The sequence below is a fragment of the Hemitrygon akajei genome, chromosome 6, assembly GCF_048418815.1.
Source record: "Hemitrygon akajei chromosome 6, sHemAka1.3, whole genome shotgun sequence".
Taxonomy (NCBI): domain Eukaryota; kingdom Metazoa; phylum Chordata; class Chondrichthyes; order Myliobatiformes; family Dasyatidae; genus Hemitrygon; species Hemitrygon akajei.
Genome location: NC_133129.1, coordinates 64,954,750 through 64,976,650, shown reverse-complemented (window position 1 = coordinate 64,976,650; position 21,901 = coordinate 64,954,750). Strand labels below are relative to the sequence as shown.

The 21,901-nt window shown below is 43.7% G+C and overlaps 1 protein-coding gene across 8 annotated transcripts in view; it reads left to right on the top strand.

The window, feature by feature from the left end:
• LOC140729106 (amyloid-beta A4 precursor protein-binding family A member 1-like) overlaps window positions 1–21,901 on the top strand; it is a 174,307-nt gene that overhangs the window by 147,077 nt on the left and 5,329 nt on the right. For all 8 annotated transcript variants that reach the window (XM_073048511.1, XM_073048512.1, XM_073048504.1 and 5 more), the window contains 4 exons: window positions 288–467; window positions 5,643–5,855; window positions 6,979–7,098; window positions 11,357–11,497. In XM_073048511.1, coding sequence (XP_072904612.1) covers window positions 288–467; window positions 5,643–5,855; window positions 6,979–7,098; window positions 11,357–11,497 — 654 coding nt within the window. The remainder of the gene's footprint in view (window positions 1–287; window positions 468–5,642; window positions 5,856–6,978; window positions 7,099–11,356; window positions 11,498–21,901) is intronic.

The following is a 21,901-nucleotide window of genomic DNA, read 5'->3' as shown; positions in this document are numbered from 1 at the left end:
GCAGGTCAGGCAGCATTGTGGAAAAGAGTAAACAGTTGATGTTTGGGGCTGAGACCTGGAAAGGGCTTGATAGGAATCTGCTGAGAGCAGGCACAGACACAATGGGCTGAACAACCTCATGCCATATTTAAAAAAATAGGAAACAATTACTCTGGCAATGTTCTAATTGACTAGAAAGCATGGTGCTGATCTCAGTTTTCTGTTAACTTCATTCCAATCCTAATTGTGCCAAGGAAGTTGCCTTGATTCTCTTAGTTAAGTGTAATCTCTTACATCTTTTTCTGCAGGCTCAGTTGATAGCCCAGTCCATTGGCCAAGCATTCAGTGTCGCCTACCAGGAGTTCTTGAGGGCAAATGGGATTAATCCAGAGGACCTGAGCCAGAAGGAATATAGTGACCTCCTCAACACTCAGGACATGTACAATGACGATTTGATTCACTTCTCCAAATCAGAAAACTGCAAAGAAGTAGGTGTGACATTGATGGGTTCAGGTTTAAGGGGCAGGGTCTTGGGGTGACTATACCACCGTTAGAGTTCAGTGACCACCAGCATTGCTGAATTGAAAAGTCTTCTGATCTGTGGCCTTCTCATCCAAAAATTGTAAAAGCAGAACCAGGCCTCAGTGTGGCTACACATAATCTCAAAAGTCAAAGTCAAATATAGTGTCATATGCACAAGTGCAAAGAAAAACACACAACAGCACCACAGGCACACATCACTAGAAACACAGCATTTATAAGGTGAACATAAATTATACAAGCTGATGCATTACAAACCTCAAATAGAACCAAGGAGTCCACTGTAGTGCAAACTGGTCATAGTGTTGCTACACTGACGTAGTGATGAGTATTGTGTCAGTTGGTTCAAGAACTGAATGCTTAAAGGGAAGTTATGTGGAGTATCAGGCTGCTGATTTGATCTAATAATCTAATATTAAACCTCGGTGGTAGTGCATTAATTTTGTGGAAGGGTCATAGTTCATGACAAATGAATTCAAGGTGAATATAATATGGATCAGTAAATGCATGTGTATTGGGGTACTTGGATTTCTAGCAACTGCAGATTTTTCTCTTGTTTGTGTGAGGTGGTACGCAGGTATCACAATTATTCACATCTCTCTTTTCGAAGATGTTTTTTTAAAAGATAGATAAAGCAACTTGGACGTCGTGCTGGGTGAAGAAACCACGGATTCCTTCCTGTTAGCTTTTCCGCTGTTTCAGTACGTTGAATAAGCAATGCAGAAACAGGGTCAATCATTCCAGTGCTGAAAGGACTCTCTGATTAATCCCACTCCCACTAGTCTTTCCTCAGTGTCCTGAAATTTGCCTTTTTAAAAATTTAGCAAATCACATTGAAAGTCACAAGTGAGTCTGCTTTTACCTCCTTTTCACAACATCTGACTTGTATTAAATCTTTACCTCTTATGTCACCAGTGCTTTGATTGCCAGCTAACTTAAATCTGAATCTGTTCTTTTGCCAACGGAAATACTTTATGATTCTGAACCCAGCCATCAAAGCTCACCCTCCTATCTCTGATCCAAGGAGAATAACTGTAGCTTCTTGCCATTGCTGTTCCATCAGTTCCGACACCATTCCCACAAGACTCTTCCATATCCTGTCCTAGGCTCTGACTTGTGTCCTGACAATGGAGCTCAGAACTGGTTAAACATTGATATTCCTAACCATGGCAACGTGTTAGGGTGAGTCAATAAAGTCAACATCCTTTATCCATGGCTCAAACTAGGATACCTTTACACCACCTTTCTGCAGTCAATGCAAATCTGCTGGATGCAGTCACACTCCCCTCAGACTCCAATTGACAATGGATGGAATGAGCTTGGGTTTATCTGACAGAGAACGATTGCGATGGCACCCTTGAGTGCATTTATTTAACAAATGGATAAATGAGGGAGAGGAACTCGTCCAAGTAAGAGTCTGTCTTTCACCCCACGTCCTGCTATTTCAAACATCGATGAATGTATTGAAAACATGGAGTTATGCAACATGGAAACAGGCTCTTCATCCACGCCAATGGAGATGTCTATCTGAGCTAGTGTCCATTTCCTACATGGCAGCTAGTAAATAGGATGAGTTTATTGTCATCTGCACAAGTACATGTAAGCACAGGTGTAATGAAAAACATACTTGCAGCAGCATCACAGGCAGCTAGCATCATGTACGCTGCATTCACACAAAGAACAGAAGCATAAATTATGCGTTTCCGAGGATCGCACCTGGTCCTTGAACTCCGCCATCCTGATCAAAAAGGCGCAACAGCGCCTTTATTTCCTGCAGAGCGTCAAGAAAGCTCACCTCTGTCCCAGGATAGTGACGGACTTTTACCACTGTACCATTGAGAGCATATTCACCAACTGCATCTCAGTGTGGTATGGCAATTGTCCCATATCGGACCGCAAAGCACTTCAGCGTGTGGTGAAAACACACATGCCCGCGGATTATCAGCACCCAGTTGCCCACCATTGAGAACATCTACCAATAATGTTGCCTGGGCAGGGTGAAAAGCATTATCAAGGATGCATCTCACCATAACCATGGACTTTTTACTCTCCTCCCATCTGGTAGGCGCTACAGGAGCCTCCACTCCCGCACCAGCAGGCACAGAAAGAGCTTCCTCCCCGAGGCTGTGACCCTGCTGAACCTCACATCACAGCGCTAAGCAATATTGCACCCATATTGTACTGTCTCAGTACTTTTATATTTGTGTGCGGTAGCACTTACTTTTTATTTGCAGTTATTTTGTAAATAACACTATTCTTTGAGTTTCTGGTTAGATGCTAACTGCATTTCATTGGCTTTGTATCTGTACTTGGCATAATGACAATAAAGTTGAATCTAATCTAATTTTAGATCATAAAATGTATGAGCAGAATTAGGCCACTCGGCCCATTAAGTCTGTTCAGCCTTTCCATCATGGCGGATTTACTGTCCCTCTCATCCCCATTCTTCTGCCTTCTCCCCGTAAGTTTTGAATGTCCTGACTAACCAAAACTCTATCAGCCTCTGCTTTAAATTTACTCAATGACTTGTATACCACCCTCTGGTTAAAGAAATTCCTTCTCTTCTCTGTTCTAAATGGATGTCCCACAATTCTGAGCTCTGCCCTTTTGTCCTAGGCTCACCCACTGCAGGAAACATCCTCTCCACATCCACTATGTCTCTATTTGATAGTTCATACCTTAACCCTTTCATGTCTGCAATCATTCTCATGAACTCCTTTGTCAGCAAATCCTTTCTTAGATAATGGGCCTAAAACTGCTCACTATACTCCAAGTGTGGTCTGACTATTGCCTTATAAAGCCTCAGCATCACATCCTTGCTCTTGTATTCCAGTCCTCTTGAAATGAATGCTAACATTGCATTTGCCTTCCTTACCAACGACTCACCCTGCAAGTTAACTTTAGGGAATCCTGCACAAAGATTCCCAAGTCCCTTTGCACCTCTGATTTTTGAATTTTACTATACACACACACACACACACACACACACACACACACACACACAAATACACCCCCCCCCCCCCAAACCACTGATAGTGGGGTGGGATGTGCCAGTACCTCTCTTCAATGTCTTACATTACTGCACATTCGAATTACTGGGCCGGACTATAATACGCCTTCATTCAACAGTATGTCTTTAGAAGCTTGTTTGTGTTCAGTGACAAACCAAACCTCCTTAACCTCCACAAAAAGTAAAGCCGCTGGTGTGTTTTCCTTGTAATTGCATTTAGGTGTTGTACCTGGGGCAGGTCATCTGATACGTTAATGCCCAGGAATTTAAAGCTGCTAATTTAAATAAGTTAATTAAAAGATGGGGGAAGGTTTGTATGGAATATAAACACCGGAGTAGTCTAATAGATGTGAATGACTTGGCTGTAAGCAGATACTCTGTGTAGAATCTTGTGTCTTTTAAATGACAAGCTAGTTTGCTGTTCTTGCTCCTCTTCACCTCCATCAGCATTTTCTTCCACTCCTTTCTTCCTCTTGTTTATCATGCTTCACCTTAAATCCATCTTCACCTTGCCTCAACTGTTCCCTGCAGGAGCAAATTCCACTTTCTCACCACCATCTGGGTTGAAGAACTCCTTCGGAGCTCGTTTCTGCATTTATTGTGTGATGATGGAACGTGCCTTTGGGTTCTCCCACCTTTTCTGGCTGTTCAGAAGGACGTTGGAAGCCACGCACATGGATGTTTAGTGCTGTGGATCTGCTGTGTTCTTAGCAGTGAGTGGCAACAGCTGCTGAGTCAGTTATTGATTAAATCTGAACCGGAGAAGAGTTTTCTCAATCAAAAGTCTTAAGAGCCATGTGCAGAGGGTGAAAGGAAGGAAACCGTCTTCTCATTTGAAACACCGTACAATATCAAGTACAGTGGATTCTGGTTAATTGGTCCATCAGATACAGGGCAGCCACTTATTTGGGACACCTCTTAAAGAACAAAAGCTAATTGAGAAAATAGCTAGGATTCATTTAAGTTATTTGGGACTTTATGCTGTTTAATTGGGGCAGAGACTGTTGCCGAACAGTTTCTAATTAGCATCAGTCAGTTGTGGCCACACTGTTCTTAGAGTGAACAGTTTTTAATTAGCATCATTTCTATGTGTTTGTGTTCAAAAAGCAGTGATTTTTGTTGCTGACAGTTGGTGAGAAATGAGCAGTAAGACAATTTGGAACTGTTTTGCTCACTGTTGTTTCAAGCATTCAGGCTTGGAGATGTCAGAAACAGCCAGGAGTGAAAATGAAACGATTTCACTACTTCACCAATTTAGGAACTATGAAGAATCTGAAGGTGTCAACAATCCTTTTGAATATTACAATGAAAATGAAGATCTGGAGGATGCAATCGTTGAAAGCAGTCCATTATCTACACTAGGTGTCGAAGCTAATTTTGCTCATTTACAGTCAGTCAAAGGAACACAGCAGCACGTTAGTGTTAGTTGTCTGTCGTATCTGATGATGGCAATGTGTGGGAGAGTTTTTAAAGTGGAAAAGCTGTTGCCCTCGGATAGGTCCACTCTCTCAGTCTAGGAAGTCCGGGTCCCGTGGTGGGAGTAGTCATCACAAACTCGGTAGCGGTGGATAACCCTGACTTCTTGTGTGCCATTTCTCTCTCTCTCCACAAATCACTGCAGATCTGCCTTCCTGGCTATCGATTCTCACTGTAGATCTCATCTGCCCAGTGCGCCAGAGCTGACATCACGTGCTAGGACAGGCATTTCCCTATTTCACCATGTATGAGCTACTCTCAGCTGGTTAGCCCACCTGTCGAAACTGTGTACCCAGGTGTGGCTGCTGTCACATGCACACAGCTACTCAGAGCCACAGGTGAGAGCTGAGTGTCCGGTGGGGACCAAAGGTGAGTGAGCTGCCCCAGAATGGACATAACAAGTTCTTTCACCAGAGGTGCTACCCCTCCCTGGACACCCCATACACAGCAGTGCACAAAAGAATTCATTCATTGAATCCGGTCATTTACTCCTGTGACCCGTCCTGGTGCTCCCATGGTTTCGTTTCACCCTGATTGAATGGTGGATTCTGCTAGAAGGGGTCAGAGGCCTTGTTGCTGGGTCTGTGACTTAAATTCTGTTTAAATAGTAAATGAGTTTGTTTTTATTCCTCATCAGGTTCACGTTGAGAAGCAGAAAGGTGAAATACTGGGTTTGGTGATCGTTGAATCAGGCTGGGGCTCCATACTTCCAACAGTGATCATCGCAAACATAATGCATGCAGGGCCTGCAGAGAAGTCTGGAAAACTGAACATCGGAGACCAGATTATGTCCATCAATGGCACTAGCCTGGTGGGACTTCCATTATCCACCTGTCAGAGCATCATAAAGGTACTCCATCAGAACGTGCAGTTGACGTATTTAAGGGGAATGAGTGTAGTCAGTATTTGGTATGTTTGTTCCTTGACCATGACCAATATAAACGCTCTAAACGTGTCATGGTTTCACTTAGGAGATATCTCTAGAGCAGAGGCTCTTAGTTTATGGTGAGGCTCACTGGCATAATGAAAGGTTAGGAACCCCTGTTCCAGAGGTTTTACAATCTGCATCAGTGTGTTTCCTTTGTGGTCAACAAATTATGCAATCTTTACACTCATAGCCCCTGTGCCTGCTGTCCTACAACTCAATATCTTTCTCCTTATTTTCAAGTCGATCTCTCCTACTCCCAGACATCTCACCCCCCCCCAGCCCAATGCAGATACCCCCCACCCCACCCAACAATATCCCCAATGTTTCTGTAACTTTGAAATGTTCTACAAGATCTCTGTCCTCCTCCACCATCACTGGGTCAAAGACGATGAGGAGTCAAAAGCAGAAAGGTTAAGGGAGGGCATTCCATAACTCAGGTCCCACGTAACCGACTGGCTGATCGCCACCTCTGCAAAAGCAATTGGAAGTAGATAATAAATGCTGGCATAGCCACCCAAGAGAAAGGAACCAAAAAGACTTGGCTCATCATGCCAAGACTCTGCATTACTAGAGCAGTATCTGAACCAGTTCACTGTTTTAAAAGCCAGGAGCTAACATTTTTTAATTAATAAGGTCAATTTTTGCAAAAAAAAAATGGTAGCAGTGTCCACATGAGACTAATATTTGCTTCACTTGTTATTTTCACGTCCTCCCCTGATACAGTTCCTAGAACAGTCTGTCTCCTAACCTTTGGAAGCCCTCTAACATGCTTTGTGGTCATACCTCTCTGACCTATCAAGTTCCTGCAGTATTGGGTTCCTTGCCCATGTGAAATGTCCCAGATAGCTGGGAGTAACTGGAGAAACTTGAACTTTTCAAATGGTGGCTCATAACAGGAAGTCACTGAAGAATGGTTATGAATTTAGTCAAAAAAAGAGAAAACATGGAATCTCACACAAGAAGTAAGTTGTTAATTCTGCAACAAATCCAGCTCTCAGTCTGCTTCCTGATAAGTAACTCATTTTATATTATGTTTTGAATCCAGGGTTTAAAGAACCAGTCTCGAGTCAAACTGAACATTGTGCGGTGCCCTCCTGTCACCACGGTGTTGATTCGGAGGCCAGACCTGCGCTATCAACTGGGCTTCAGTGTACAGAATGGCATTGTAAGTGAAAGGATAACAGAGCTTCACTCTTTTTCTATTCACTTCTCTCTTCCAACATCCCAGGCATTTAAAACCAAGAAGTTAGTTTTGACTTTTTGCAGGAAATGCATTTTTTGATATGATGAATTGAAAATTTGGTTTATTATTTGACCTGTACAGAGGTACAGTAAAAAAAAACATTTGTATACCATCCTAACAGATAATGTCATCACATTGAGGTAGTACAATTGAAAAGCGATGACAGAATGCAACAGCTACAGAGAAAGTGCAGTTTAGTTTCAAAGGTCCAAAGTTCCAATTTAACGTCAGAGAAATGTATACAACATATATCCTGAAATGCTTTTTCTTCACAACCATCCATAAAAACAGAGGAGTGCCCCAAAGAATGAATGACAGATAAACATTAAAAACCCCAAAGATCCCCCCCCAGCTCCCCTCCCCCTACGTGTAAGCAGCAGCAAGCAACAATCTCCCCTCCCCCTACGGGCAAAAAAAAGCATTTGTACCCACCACCGAGCACTCAAGCATGAACAAAGCAACAGCAAAGACACAGACTTGCAGTACTCCAACGACTTTGTGTTACACCCAGCATTCGACATACCACAGATTCTCTCTCTCATTAATAAGGGGGAGAAAGGTGTCTCCCCACTCGCTGGGAAAATGGAGACATGACAAACAACTCGCTGGTTTACGATGTTAGAAGTCCGTTACGTCGCTTTTTTTCGAGCTCTGTGCCTGAAGATTGCAAACATCCCGAGTCTTTGAGCCCACAGCAGATATCCCGACTCCCCCGACGACACACTGGTCTCCTGCTGTGACACCAACCCTCGATCCACCCGTCTCCAGAGCCCTGAGATCCTAGGCTTCCGAATTCAGGCCGCACTCTCAGGCCGAACTCTTGGCATGCAGAACAACAGCCAGTCTTGAAACCCCAAGAACAGGTCACATTCCCGCAAAGAGCTGAAACCAATGTGTAAGTCCAGGTTAGGGTCTTCTAGGTAGACAGGTGCAAGACCTGTAATGTGTAAATAGATTTGAGAATCCAGTAAGTGGAACAGAAGACGCAGTTTGCAAGTGAGCCATTCATTATTTATTTATAACTGATCATTGAAACACTAAACCAGGCATCTAGCTAAACAAGTCCTCATCTAAGCTACCCTAAGCTACACAATACTAAACATTCAGTAACCTTTTAACGCAAAGGGTACTCCTTTAGGTACCCCTAAGTTGTAAAACTACAGAGTTAAGCAGGCTATGAATGAGTACTTACTCAAGTAAACAGTAAGGGCCCATTTATGTCTGCAATGCTCTTTCCCTGTGGTCCTTCAGTGCTGGTCACGACTTCAGCCTGAAGCATGTCCTGGAGATAAAGGAAAGAGCAAGTCTCTCACACTTGCTATTCTTGTACCCCTGAGAGGTCCGGAACTGGAATCCAGTGCCGTGACACACAACGAAACCAATGGGAAAGAGCTGCTGCATCCAATGAACGGGCCAAGCAGCAACCGACACGGTGGAAGTGGCAAATAAGTCAACCCCTCACATGACGATGTAGGGCCATAACGATGTAGGCTATGAGGTCTAGACTCCATCTTATTGTGCTGGGGGACTATTCATTGATCTTACAGCTGCAGGATAGAAGCTGTCCTTGAGCCTGGTGGTATGTGCTTTCAGGCTTTTGTATCTTCTGTGCCTGATGGGAGAGAGGGAGAAGAGAGAATGTCTGAGGTATGTGATGCACTGGATTATGTTGACTGCTTTATCAAGGCAGCAAAGAGTAGAGGGGAGGCAGGTTTCTCTTGACATGAGCTGACTTGATAACCCCGCAATTTCTTGCAGTCATATACGGGCCAGTTGCCACACCAAGCCATTATGCATGCAGATAGAATTGTTATCTGTGGTGCATCGATAAACATTGGTAAGGATTGACCGGGACCTGAGGAAGTAGAGGTATTGGTGAGCTTTCTTTGCCATGACATCAGAGTGGTTGGGCAAGGAACGTGAAGCTCTGAACCCTGTCAATTTCAACACCCTTAATGTAGACAGAGGGCACCCAAAAGGCAGCGTGTATAATAGTGCAACCCTGGAGAATCAGCCAAGATATTTTTGCCATATGCTGTGGCTACAGTTGTAATGAAGTAAGTGAGCCTTCAGTTTACACATAGCATATTCCTGTAAACTAGAGATTTTGCCTTGGTGCAGAGGAGACTATAAATAATGTAATATACAAGGAAGGTTACGTTAGTTCAAAACATTTGAGCAGGTTGCATCGGTCGTAGGAGGGTTGGTAACCACAAGGCATAGGTCTTAAGTTATTGACAAGAGACCAGAGGATGACTTGGGGAGAAAATCTGTAGCAAACTCTTATCAGCTGAAATGCACTCCTTGAAAGGGTTGTCAAGTGATTTTTAAAACACGCTTTCAAAAGAGAAATTGATTCTCTTCCAATAAAGAATGATCAGGGAGTAAGATAGTAGTATGGGCCCAATAGCTTCTTTCTTTGTTGTTTGTTCTGAGATAATGCAAGATGATCTGAAAGCAGAGCGTTCTCTTCTGGCTATTCCAGCATTCTCTTATTTGCAGTTTTCAGCAAATGTTTGATCAGTATCTCTCAGTTTCATCATTTGTTTGTTCTCCTTCCACTTCTATTTACATCAGTTTTGGACGGATCAGCTGTGATGAACGAGTGTTTACAACCCTCTCTCAGCCATCACTACCTCCACCTCTATCATTCAGTCTCTCTTGGTCTTCACTCCATCATAAACATTCCCATCGTTCTCTGCAGCCCTTCTTCTTTTCTGGAATATAAAACCTGTTTGATCTCTAACTTTTCCATGTTCATATGAAAGGCCAACCTGAAACATAAGCTGTTTTCACTGTCCATGGCTGCTGTTTGATCTGTTGTGTATTTTACAGCAGTTTCTGTTTTTATTTCAGTAGTTTTTCAAATTTACACTTCACTTGTTTGTTTCAATGTTAATAGAAGATTAAATGTTGGTTAGGATCTTGGGGAGAACTCATGTGCCGGTAGTACAAGAAATTATTAATTTCAACGGTGTATTAATTTTGTTTTTAAGGTGAGAGTATCAAGAGGTATTGAATTAAGTTTGATGAATGGAGTTAAACAGACCATGATCTAATTGAATGGTGGAGCAATCTCGAGAGGTTATGTGGCTTCTTCCTGTCTGCTTTGCCCCCAAATCAAGTAACTAATGCTTCCTTGTACTACTACTTTGTCACCTGACAAACCGTGAACATGACCAGCGCTTGTACAAAGACATTGCAACTTCCGGAGATATTCAGGCTGCTTATTGTGTTCCTGTATAAAATAAGATGCTTCATTGACCATAAATTACTTTGGGTTGCTTCAGGGCTACAGACATTGACGTATGAAATCTAAGTTTATCTTTTATCTCATTTTATTCTCGTTCTTTATCTACTTGTATGCCTTCTGTCTCTCAGTTGCGCTGTTGCTCTGTGTCTGTCTCCTCCTCTTGCTTCTCCCTCCACTCTCTCCTTTTCCTCCACTTTCTCTCTCATCCCATGGACACACTGGAAATCCAGAGCAACACACACAAAATGCTGGAGGAACTCAGCCAGTCAGGCAGCATCTATGGAAAAGAATAAACAGTCGACATTATGAGCCAGGACCTGGCCTGAAATGCCCACTGTTTATTCATTTCCATAAATGCTGCCTGACCTGCTGAGCTCCTCCAGCATTTTGTGTGTGTCCTTCTCATTCGATCTCTACTTTCACTCACATTCAGTAACTTTACCTACCTTACTTGCGTCTCTCTCAGTTTCCTGATGTTTTTTCTTCTCTTTCTATATCAACCCTCACTTTTGTTCCCTCACTACCTCCTTTGCCTTTGCTAATGCCCCATCTTATACTCACTCTCTTTCTCTCTCCCCTTTCTCACATTGTATCTACAGTCAACTCATCATTCTCCCTTTTTTTCTGCCGTTTCAGAAATAATGCACACATTGGTGCTGGCACACTGAGATGAAGAGATAATTCTTCATCCAAAATAGCTGAGGATTCTTGGTGTTCCTTGCATTCCCAGTGCAGTGTTTTTGAATATATTTATTATTGGCATTGATAGACATGGATTCTTTGAGAAATTATGCAGTTATCCCTCTTTCATTGGGATGATAGGAGTTGTGCTATGGCTGTACTTTTTGAGCAAATTGAAAGTTCATTTCATGCTTGAAAACTCTACCTGAGACGACTAACCAATGACCGGTTCATATTCCATTTCAGATCTGCAGCCTTATGCGTGGAGGGATTGCAGAGCGTGGAGGAGTGAGAGTTGGCCATCGCATTATAGAAATCAATGGGCAAAGTGTTGTTGCTACACCTCACGAGAAGATAGTCCACGTTTTGTCCAATGCAGTTGGTGAAGTAAGTGCTATCATTCATCCCGTCTCTAAATATGTCACTGAAGAATTAGAAGAGTTTATCCATTATTGAAACATGATATTCATCCCAACTGGTACATGTTAGAATAAAAAGAGAAAATGCTGGAAATGTTCATCTGGCAGGCAGCATCTGTGGATAGGGAATCATTTCATGTTTCAGATCTTAGACCCTTTTTCAGAACCAAGAGAGAAAACTAGTTAGATTTCACCTTTTCTGCAGAGAAGGTGAGGGAGGGATGGGTTAGACAAAGTGTCTGTCTCTGAAAGAGTGAAGCACAATGAATTAGGATAACATTTGGAAGCCAATTGTGCTTCCCAGTGGCAGGGCTGTGGGTCGAACTCCACAGGCCAGACAGGGTTAATAAAAAGGAAAAACCTGAGCCAAAGTGATGATGGGAAAAAATGGCCAGTAGTGATAGAGAAAGAAAGCAAGTTAGCCAAAGTTATGGATTTTGTCCAGTAGACTGCATCATGCCCAGATGAGATGCTTTTCCTTGAGATTTTCATTAATGTGAGAGAGGAGTGTGTTGGGGAATCAGAGCAGCAACAACTCAAGTTGACGTTGCTCCTGCAGATTGAGCAAAGCGATTACTCGGTCTGTGTTTGGGCTCTCCGTTGCAGAGGAGAATACATTGTGAACCTGAATACAGCGCATTGGATTCAGGGAAAAACACAAGTAAATCACTGATTCACCTAGAAAGACTGTTTGGGTCTCTGGATGATGAAAAGAGAAGAGGTGAATGGACAGATGTGCATCTCTTGTGTGTGCATGGAGATAGGTGGGGTCAAAGATTATTAATTTCAGTTCAGTTTCAGTTTATTGTCATTTAGAAACCACAGATGCAATGCAGTTAAAAAATGAGTCTAAGTTCTCCAGAATGATATCACAAAAGCACACAACAAAACAGACTACACCAGAAAATCCACATAACGTTTGGTAATCCCCAAATCCAGCGTCCGGAGAGGCTGCTGCATATTAATATTGCGCTACCATCTTAGCGCGTTCCCCGGAAAGGAGCTCCAAATCCACCAGACAAAACAAGACTACCCAGACACACCAAGTCGAGACCAACTCTACCACCCAACAAACTAAAAACTAAAGCTACAAGACCTACACAAAACTATATAGTTACAACAGTGCAGACAGTACCATAATTGATAAAAAAAAGACCATGGGCACAAAGATGTTGAAAGACTATAAGTTCGAAAGAAACCACCACACAGTTTCCACAAGTCCTCAGGGTCCCGATAGACTCGTTTTCCCATGCAGGCGGCAGAAGGGAATACCCCTGCTATGGACTTCCATGGCGCCGGACTCAGCCTCGCAAACGTAACACACAGTGAAAGCACCAACCGCAGCGGACTCCGAGTCCGTCGAACCTCCGAGCCTCCAACTATCCCCTCCGGCTCAGCCTCTCTGAGCACCATCCTCTGCCGAGCACACTACGGCGCCCCCGCCAACGGCCACCGGCAACGCAACCCCGAGGACTGGGGGCCTGTTCTTCTCAGCAGCAGCAACGAAGAAGGCCTTCCTGGAGATTTCCAGATGTTCCTCCGTGCTCCCATGTCTGTTTTTCATCAGATTAGGATTGTGCACGGCACCCTGCTTAACAAATAACAGATATCAGCTCCAGAGTGGCCGCTGCAAACTGCGTCGCGCTGCCATCTTAGTCACGTATCAATCAATCAATTTATTGATTGATTGAGATACAGCACAGAATTGGCCTTTCCAGCCCTTTGAGCCATGTCACCCTGCAACCCTATCCAAATCGCAGGAAAATTTACAATGACGAATTAACTGACTGTGGGAGGAAACTGGATCACGTGCAGGAAACCCACGCGGTCACGGTGAAAATGTACGAACACCTTACAGGCACTGGCAGGATTTGAGTCTGGGTCAGCTGTACTGTAAAGTGTTGTGCTAACCACAATGCTAATGGATGAGGGAGCGATCAGTTCACAATGCTGAAAGGGAAAGAGGTTGCGTGCCTGGTGATGAAATTATATTGGAGCTGGCAGAAATTCCAAGGGGTAATCCATCCTCAGCTCTCGCACCTTCTCCTCCAGGATGAGAGGATGGGAGAGATGAGATGTGGTCTAGCAAGAGCGTTGTCCTTTATGGTAAACATTTCAGAGGCAACATGCAGACAGGGAGGAGGAATGCCAACGAGCTGGCAATGAACATTTACCTACGCATTGTGATGGAGACAAAAAACCAAGAAGAATTGGTGAAGTGAAAGTGAGAGCAGTGTAATAAAAAAGGCAGCAAATGGGGTCATTCAGTGGAGGTGAGATTTCAGCTCATGGGACATTAGCACCATGCATGGAGAAAGTGGACTGCACCATTGGCTCACGCTTGAACCGTGATGGGGATAGTGTGCCAAGGAGGTAGAGAGAATGTTAAATTAATGTGGGGACAGAAGATCAAGATCAAAAAAGGTGTGATATATCAAGGTGTAGGGACAAACGGGAAAGATATTTATCAGGGAAGTGATAGATTACTGGAAAAGAATAGAAACCTAAGAGTGTATCGATAGGTAAGATTAAGGATTAAAATGTTCAATATCTGACTGCATTTAAATTTCAAAATAAAACTAATGAACTCAGGACTTTCATAGAAATAACACTGAGTGATCTGAATAGCCATTCCAGCAGAGCAACATAGATTGGGAGCTGAGTTTTCAAGGCTACGTGATACTCGGGAAAGACAGGAAATTGGAAAAGGTGGGGAGTGCTCTGCTAATTAATGATGGTCATTGTATAATCGAGAGGATGGCCCACGTTCAGGAAATCAGTCAGTACAAGTGGTTTGGGTGGAGATGAGAAGTAATAAAGACCAGACTTCACTTGTGGGAGTGGTGTACAGTAACCCCACAGTGGGACAGAATGTAAAGGAAGAAATACTGGGAGCTTGTGAGAAAGATCTGGCTTTAATCATGGGAGATTTGTTTTTGTGTATAAACAAATGGCAAAGGTAGCCTGGATAAAGCTTTCACCATATTTTTAGCATTGTTTCTGGAGCCAACTGGAGAAGGGCCCACATCAGGTCCTGCCAGTGTTCAATAAGACCGAATTAATTACTGATCTCATTGTAAAGATAGCCATAGGTAGCAGTAACAATAACTGAATTTTATGTTTGGTTTGCGGGAGGGAATTGGTCCAAGAGTAGTATTTTAAAATAAAACTGATCGTGAAAGCAAGAATACCTACAGTGAGCTGGCATATTAGGTTAAAGGATTGATTGGTGAATGCAGGAGCAGACATTTAATAGCTACTTTCAGATTGTACAGAATAGATACATTCCAATGACAAAATTCCTTCAGGTAACAACCATTCTAGCTTTAAAAATATTAAAGTAACATCAGGCTTACAATCTAGGTTGGCACATTGGACAGAATATAAAAATCAAATGAGTAAATGCTTAAGATGGGAAGTGTTTTAATAGAAGACAATGCTAGCCAGAAGCATAAAAACAGTTTCTATAGATATTTAAAGAATGGGATAACAATGTGAGCACAGATTCTATACAAAGTCTGTCTGGGGGATTACCAGAGGAAAACGAGATGATTTAAATAGGTATATTGCATCTCTAGAAACGGCTGTAAACAGGGAGGTTGGAGGGAGGAAGAAACTTGGGAAATTATAAATCACCATGGAAGTGCTCATGAGCAAATTGTTGGAGCTTCCGGCTGACAAGTTACTAGGAGGTAGCTGATGAGGTTGTAGATACATTAGTTTTAACTTACAAAATTCCCGAGATTTGGGAAATGTTGGATGGTTAGATTTAGACTGGACAGTAGCAAATGTAGCTTGATTCAAAAAGTGAGGGAGTCAAAAAGCAGGAAATTACAGGCCAAAGCAACACACACAAAATGCTGGAGGAACTCAGCATGCCAGGCAGCATCTATGCAAAAGAGTACAGTCAACATTTCAGGCTGAGAAGATGAGAAGTCAGAGTAAGAGGGTGGGGGAGGTGAGGAAGAAGTACAAGGTGGCAAGTGATAGGTGGAATCAGGAGGGGGGAGAGTTGAAGTAAAGAGCTGGGAAGTTGATTGGTGAAAGCGATAAAGGGCTGAAGAAGGAGAGATCTGATAGGAGAGGACAGAGTAGAAAAGGAAGCGAGAGGAACCCCAGAGGGAGGTGGTGGGCAAGTAAGAGATGAGGTGAGAGGGGAACAGAAATGTGCAAATGTGAAGAGGAGGAGGGGAAGATTGCATTTCATGCACATCTGCCCTCACCCCATCCTCCTGCCGCCACACCAGGGATAGGGTACCTCTTGGTCTCACCTACTACCCCACTAGCCTCCGCATCCAACACACAGTTCTCTGTAACCTACCATCTCCAAAGGGATCCCACCACCAAACACATTTCCCCCACATTCCCCGCCCCCCCACAACTTGCTGTGTTCCACAGGGGTTGCTCCCTACGCGACTCCCTTGTCCACTCGTCCCTCCTCACTGATCTCCCTCCTGGTACTTATCCCTGCAAGCAGAACAGGTGCTACGCCTGCCCCTACATCTCCTCCCTCACTACCATTCAGGGCCCCGGTCTTTCCAGGTGAGGTGACATATCACCTGCAAGTCTATTGAGGTCATCTACTCTATCTGGTGCTCTCAGTGTGGCTTCCTTCATATCAGTGAGACCGGATGTAGATTTGGAGACTGCGTCGCCGAGCACCTTTGCTCTGTGAGAAAACGTGGGATCACCTGGTTACCACCCATTTCAGTTTTACTTCCCATTCCCATTTTGACAAGTCAGCTCACAGCCTCCTCCACTGCTGCCATGAGACTACACTCAAGTTAGAGGAGCAAAACCTGGGTAGCCTCCAACCTGATGACATGAACATTGATTTCTCAAAGTTCTTGTAAATGACCCTCCCCTCTCCTTCACCATTCCCCAGTCCTATTTCCCTCTGTCACCTTGTCTCCTTACCTGCTCCTCCCTCTTCCCTTTCTTCCATGGCCTTCTGTCCTCTCCTATCAGATCACCCCTTCTCCAGCCCTTTATCTTTTATCTATCAACTTCCCAACTCTTTACTTCACCCCTCCCCCTCTTCCGGTTCCACCTATCACCTAGTACTTCTTCCTCCCATTCCCCCACCTTCTTACTCTGGCTTCTCATCTCTTTTTCCCAGTCCTGAGGAAGGGTCTTGACCTGAAAAGTCGACTGTACTCCTTTCCATAGAAGCTGCCCGGCCTGCTGAGTCCCTCCAGCGTTTTGTGTGTGACCCTATTGCATACCACTTTGCTACATCGTGCCAACCCCTTTATGTCTACTGTTTCTCATTGGCCTGGAAATCTTCTGTCCACATCAATATGTTACATCTGACACCATGAACAGTAATCTTTAAAGAGGGATCTTGTCAAATGCCTTCTGGACATTCCTCTAGCATTTTGGGTGTTGTGTGGATTTCTGGCATTTACAGGTTTTCTCTTGTTTGCAATAGGATCAGTCCGTGGTTTAAACTTTTTATTTGTGTTAATGATTTGGATCAAGTACCAAAAGTAGGTTTGCTAAATCTGTTCATGATGCAGAGGCAGGTAGGTAAGTTGTGATGAACCCTCCCTCATGTCACCCTGAGTACAGCGGTGGTATTGTTCCTGATAGTGCAACTCCCCTGCCACCCTCTCGCTCCCCCCACCCCCCTCGCTCTCCACCATCCACGTACTGATCAATGCTCTATTATCCTTACCGATAATACTCATAGCATTAAAATACAGACACTGCAAGTTGTGTGTTACTTTGCTCCTGCCTGTTCTTGCTAGTCATAACGTCTCAATCCTCCATTTTCTGACCTGGTGCACTGGTTTCCATTCCCCTGCCAAATTAGTTTAACCCCCTCCCCCCCATCAGTAAACCTGGTCAGATTCCCAGTTCCCTCCCGGTGAAGGTGCAACCTATCTGCCTTGTACAGGTCACCCCTGCCCCAGAAGAGGCGCCAATGAAACAAGAACCTTGAAACCCTGCCTCCTGAACTAGTTTCTCGACCACTCATTCATCTGCGCTATGTATTTCTGCCCTGACCAGTACATGGCACTGGGAGTAATTCAGAAATTACTACCTTCGAGTTTCTGCTTTTCAATTCCTTTTGTAACTCCCTCTACTCTCTACACATCACTGTTTCCCTCTTCTGTGATGCTAATCTGTACCATGACTCACCCTCTCACTCGGGAATGTTCTGCAGATGCTCTTGGTCATCCTTGACCCTGCCACCCGGGAGGCAACGTGCCATCCTAGTGTCTCTTTTGTGGCCACAAAACCTCCTGTCTGTCCCTACCTACTGCAGTGCTTGACTTTACCCTTTCCTGCTGAGCCTCAGAGCCGGCCACAGTGTTACTGACCTGGCTGCTGCTGCTGGGCACTGGTAGGTCATCTACTGCCAACACCCCCCCCCCCCCCATGCAACGGGGTCCAAAGGGATATATTTGTTTCTGAGGGGACTGTATCATGAGTGGGTCAAATGAATCTGGCAAATAATGTGGAAAAATAAAATAGCCCATTTTGGCAGAGGAAGAAAATGCATTTTATCTAAATGGTGAGAGATTGCAAACACCCAGTCAGTGTTTCCAACCTCCAGAAAAGAGAAGTTGTCACTTGGAAGGGAGGCAGAGGTTCCAGACTGCCGAGACTTCAGTTCCCTGCCGGCTTGTAAATCAGTGCGAAACATTCTCACCCCTGAGCTTGAGTCTGTATAAACCTGCGCCTTAAAAACCCAAGCTGTGATGGCAGTGTTGTGTTGTTGGAGTTACCATCATTCATGTCAGATGACATACTGGAACCTTGTCCCTCTCACTTGGCGATTTTGGCATCCAATTGTATGTGCTGTGATCTGGTTCCTTTCCCAAGTTGTTTTTGTCACCAGTGGATTCAACCTGGAGCTGAATAGTGTGACATTATGGAATATATTTCAGACTAGTTTGGCACAGGTCCGTGGCATGTTCTTAGCAAATGTTATGATCAGTTTGTTCAGTTACACTAGTGTGTCCTTGAAATTACCTTGGTGTGAAGAATAAGCCCCAGAAGACTGAAGTAGGTTTTCAATTTGTGTCCTGGGAAGAAATCAAATCTCTGTGTGTCAGTCAAACTGCAGATTTTGCAATCCCTTTTTGTTAGATTCTTCCACAGTAATCGGTCCAAATGTTAACCTTTGCAAGCTCACAGAGATTGAAACTGGTCCCTGTTGTTCCTGTGATGTTTACCTCTGAAGTAAACGTGCCAGGATACTGTCGTCATTGACACCAAGTGAGACAGCCACCCATTATCTCCTCAGCAACTGGCTCCATTGACATAAAATCAATCTGAGTGAACTGAGTGTGGAGGAGTGACTGGTCCACTGTCAGTATTCTGCTGCTAATTTTCTGCCTGTAATCAACTGGTGTTCTGCTCTGAGCAATCTTTTAAAAATATCAAAATCATAAATGCATCGTCATGTTTTTGCCATTTTTCTTTTTTGGTCTTATTTTTGAAATGGTATACTTGCATTTTAAATCTGCAAATAAATGCATGTTTGAATGGATGTCTTCTAAGTCTGCAGATACCAAGGAGACATGGCATTGAACAGCACTGGAAGAGGCAGATCAGTTGATCATACCTGTCCTGGCTCCAGAAAAGAACAGTGGGATCAGATCCTTTACCCAAAGGCCCACTGATTTTTCCTTTCCATGAACTTACTCAACTGCCCTTCAAAAGTTCTCTTTTAATCTTTTTCCACCAGCTACACAGTCCAGATTACACGGGTTTAGTAAAAATATTCTCATTATTTGCACTGTTACAAATATGTCTCTGGCTGTCAATCTTTCTGCCAGCAGAAATGGGTCTTGAAAGCCCTTGCAACTTTGAGCTTTTCTGTCAAATCCTTCTTGAAGGAGAGAAAAAAAAACACCTCTCTCAATCCAGAGAGTACGCCAGTACATCTCCCATGCACCATCTCCAAGGCCTTTAACTTCTTCCTAAAGTGTGGTGCCCAGAAGTAGCCACAGGGGCCATAAAGATTTAACATTTGTTCTGTGCATCTATTTATAAAGGTGTACTGCAAGCTCCAATTTTTAACAACGTTACCGCTTTGAAAGATTTGTCCATCTGATACTTACAGTATCAGTAAACATTTTGTCCCTTCGTGAATGAAGTTGACACCTCGCTGAACTGTAATATCTGCTTATGGCAGTGAACTGGTCTATTTTCAGCTGTTCCCAGACCTGTAAACAAGGGCACACAGTGACTGCTAGCAGTCCAGAGGCCTGAACTGCATTGCGGGGACATGAGTTTAAATCCTCCTTCACAACTGCGGAATTTAATTCAACCTTGAATGGGAAGTTTATGTTGTTGATGAGCGAGAAATAACAGGAATAGTGGCAAGAACACCCTTGCTCTGATGTTTGGGGAAACAAATATATCCTTGCCCACTCTAGGCTGCATATATCCCAAATCTGCAGCAATGTTCTTGGCCCTTACCCGCCTGATGAAATGCTTTATTCTGTTCAAGGTCAATAGAGATGGGCAGAAAATGCTATTGGCACTCACCCCCTCTGAAACTGAAATGATAATTATTGCTGTCTTCACTTTACACTTGCATAAGAAAACAGGATTCAATTTTACTGTTAAAATAAAAATCAGCTTCTTGTATTGACAATGTGTAACTAGTAGCTTACGTTCTCTCCGGTCTGCATTTCGGGCCTGATGAAGGGTCTCGGCCTGAAACGTCAACTGAATACTCTTTTCCATAGATGCTGCCCGGCCTGTTGAGTTCCTCCAGCATTTTGTGAGAGTTGCTTGGATTTCCAGCATCCGCAGATTTTCTCTTGTTTGTGACTGGTCTACATTTTCTCCATACTGTTGGTATTCTCAATGGCAATGTGATGTTAGAGGATGAAAATGGGCATAGAAATGGCATAGAAAAGACAAAATAGGTCATTCAGCCCAGCGAGTCACTGCTAGTATTCATGTGATACCTGCATCTCTCTTCATCACCATATCCATATCCCTTCTCCCTTGAGTTTATTTCAACTTCCTCATAATTCTGTCTCAGCTCTTCCTCCCAAGCACTCCGTGAAGGAGTGAGTTTCACATTCCAAAGGCCAATTTTATTATCATCTCATTCTTCTTATAGCCTCTGCCCATTTCCAGTTAGTGTCCTACTTTGGTCATCATCTTGTCTAAGTGTTTTCTCTGCAACTACCTTATTGAATCGTGGCTAGGGCAGTGGTGCAGCTAGTAGGGTCACTGCTTCTCAGTGCCGGAGATCTGGGTTCAAAACCAGCCTCTGGTGCTGTTTGTTTACGAGTTTGCATGTTCGCCCTGTGGGTGTATTGGTATCCAACCTCATCCCAAAGATGTGTGGTTCATGGGGAAACTTGGCGGCAGTACCGAATGTGTCTAAGTGAATGGTGGAATTGGGGGAGGTTGATGATAATGGGGAAAAAAAGGATTAATGTGGGATGAGTGGCTGATGGTCAGTGAGGACTGGGTGGAAAGGCTGTTTTCCATGTTGTATGTATTTTTATTTATTGAAATATGGCACAAAATAGGCTTTTACGGCACTTAGAGCTGTGCTGGCCAGCAACCCTCGAGTTAACCCAAGCCTGATCACAGGACAGTTTACAATGACCAACGAACCTATAAACTGGTATGTCTTTAGACTTTGGAAGGAAACTGGAACACTGGGAGGAAACCCGTGCATGCACGGGGAGAATGTATGTCTATGAATCTCTTCATAATTTGACTGACCTCCATCATGTGGTCTCTCTGTCTTCTACCGATGGGAAAATGTATATACAGTAAATAGGGGATATATATAATTAATGCTCCTGTGTGAATAGTATTTGGAATTGGCTCGCAGCTAGTGGAACTTCAATTTAAAAATTCTCCTGATTTTTATTTCCCTTGTAACTTCACACTTCCTTACCTTTGTAATCTTCTGCTGTGCTACATCCATTGAGATTGTGGCCTCTCCCTAATTATTGACTGATTGAGATACAGTGCAGAATAGGCCCTTCTGGCCCTTCAAACTGCACCACCCAGCATTCCCCCAGTTTAATCCTAGCCTAATTGTGGGTCACTTGACATTGACTGATTAACATACCAGCCAGTATGCCTTTGGACTGTGGGAGAAAACCAGAGCACCCAGAGGAAGCCCATGCAGTCATGGGGAAAATCTCCAAACCCTTTACAGGCAGCAGTGGGAATTGAACCCGAGTCACCTTTACTGTAAAGTGTGAAGCTAACTACCACACCACTGTGCTATTCTAACCTCTTGTGCATCCCCACAGACAATTGTGTTCTCTTTTTAAGATGCTCCTTAAAGCCAACTTCTCTGATGGAGCTTTTGTTGTTGCCCTTTAATCCTGCTTAATAATGGTATTATTAAGGGCATTAAGACCAATTTAAAGGT